Source organism: Pteropus vampyrus, unplaced genomic scaffold (genome assembly GCF_000151845.1).
Source record: "Pteropus vampyrus isolate Shadow unplaced genomic scaffold, Pvam_2.0 Scaffold212, whole genome shotgun sequence".
Taxonomy (NCBI): Eukaryota; Metazoa; Chordata; class Mammalia; order Chiroptera; family Pteropodidae; genus Pteropus; species Pteropus vampyrus.
This window is the reverse complement of record NW_011888993.1, coordinates 244844-245170: the sequence shown is the minus strand read 5'-3', so window position 1 is coordinate 245170 and position 327 is coordinate 244844. Positions and strand designations below refer to the sequence as shown.

The 327-nt window shown below is 59.0% G+C and overlaps 1 protein-coding gene across 1 annotated transcript in view; it reads left to right on the top strand.

The window, feature by feature from the left end:
- The first annotated feature begins 213 nt into the window (after nucleotides 1-213).
- The window catches only part of MKNK2 (MAP kinase interacting serine/threonine kinase 2), a 9297-nt gene continuing 9183 nt past the window's right edge, over nucleotides 214-327 (top strand). The window contains exon 1 of the mRNA XM_011372685.2: nucleotides 214-295. Within this exon, the coding sequence (XP_011370987.2) occupies nucleotides 214-295 (82 nt within the window). The remainder of the gene's footprint in view (nucleotides 296-327) is intronic.

Sequence of the window (327 nt, the reverse complement as noted above, 5' to 3'; positions counted from 1 at the left end):
TCTGCAAACCCCAGCCGATGTACGGTGCTGGGGGTTGAGCAGGCCTCATTCCTGGCTCCAGTTCCCTGAGAAGGGTCTTTCTCCCGGTACTGCAAGCGGGGATTCAGACCACCTCATGTCTTAGGCAGTGTGCAGAATGGGAGAGTTGATTAGATGCACCCCCAACCCTATATCTGCCAGACGTCCCCGGCCCAAGCACTGTTTCCTGTCAGAATGGGAAGTTTCTGCAGTGGCCTCCCAGCTTCCGAGTCTTGGACTCAGATGAACAAGTCTGGGGCGGTCAGGCAGGTGCTGGGTAGGGGCCCCATGGGGCCTGGCCTAGGGGAC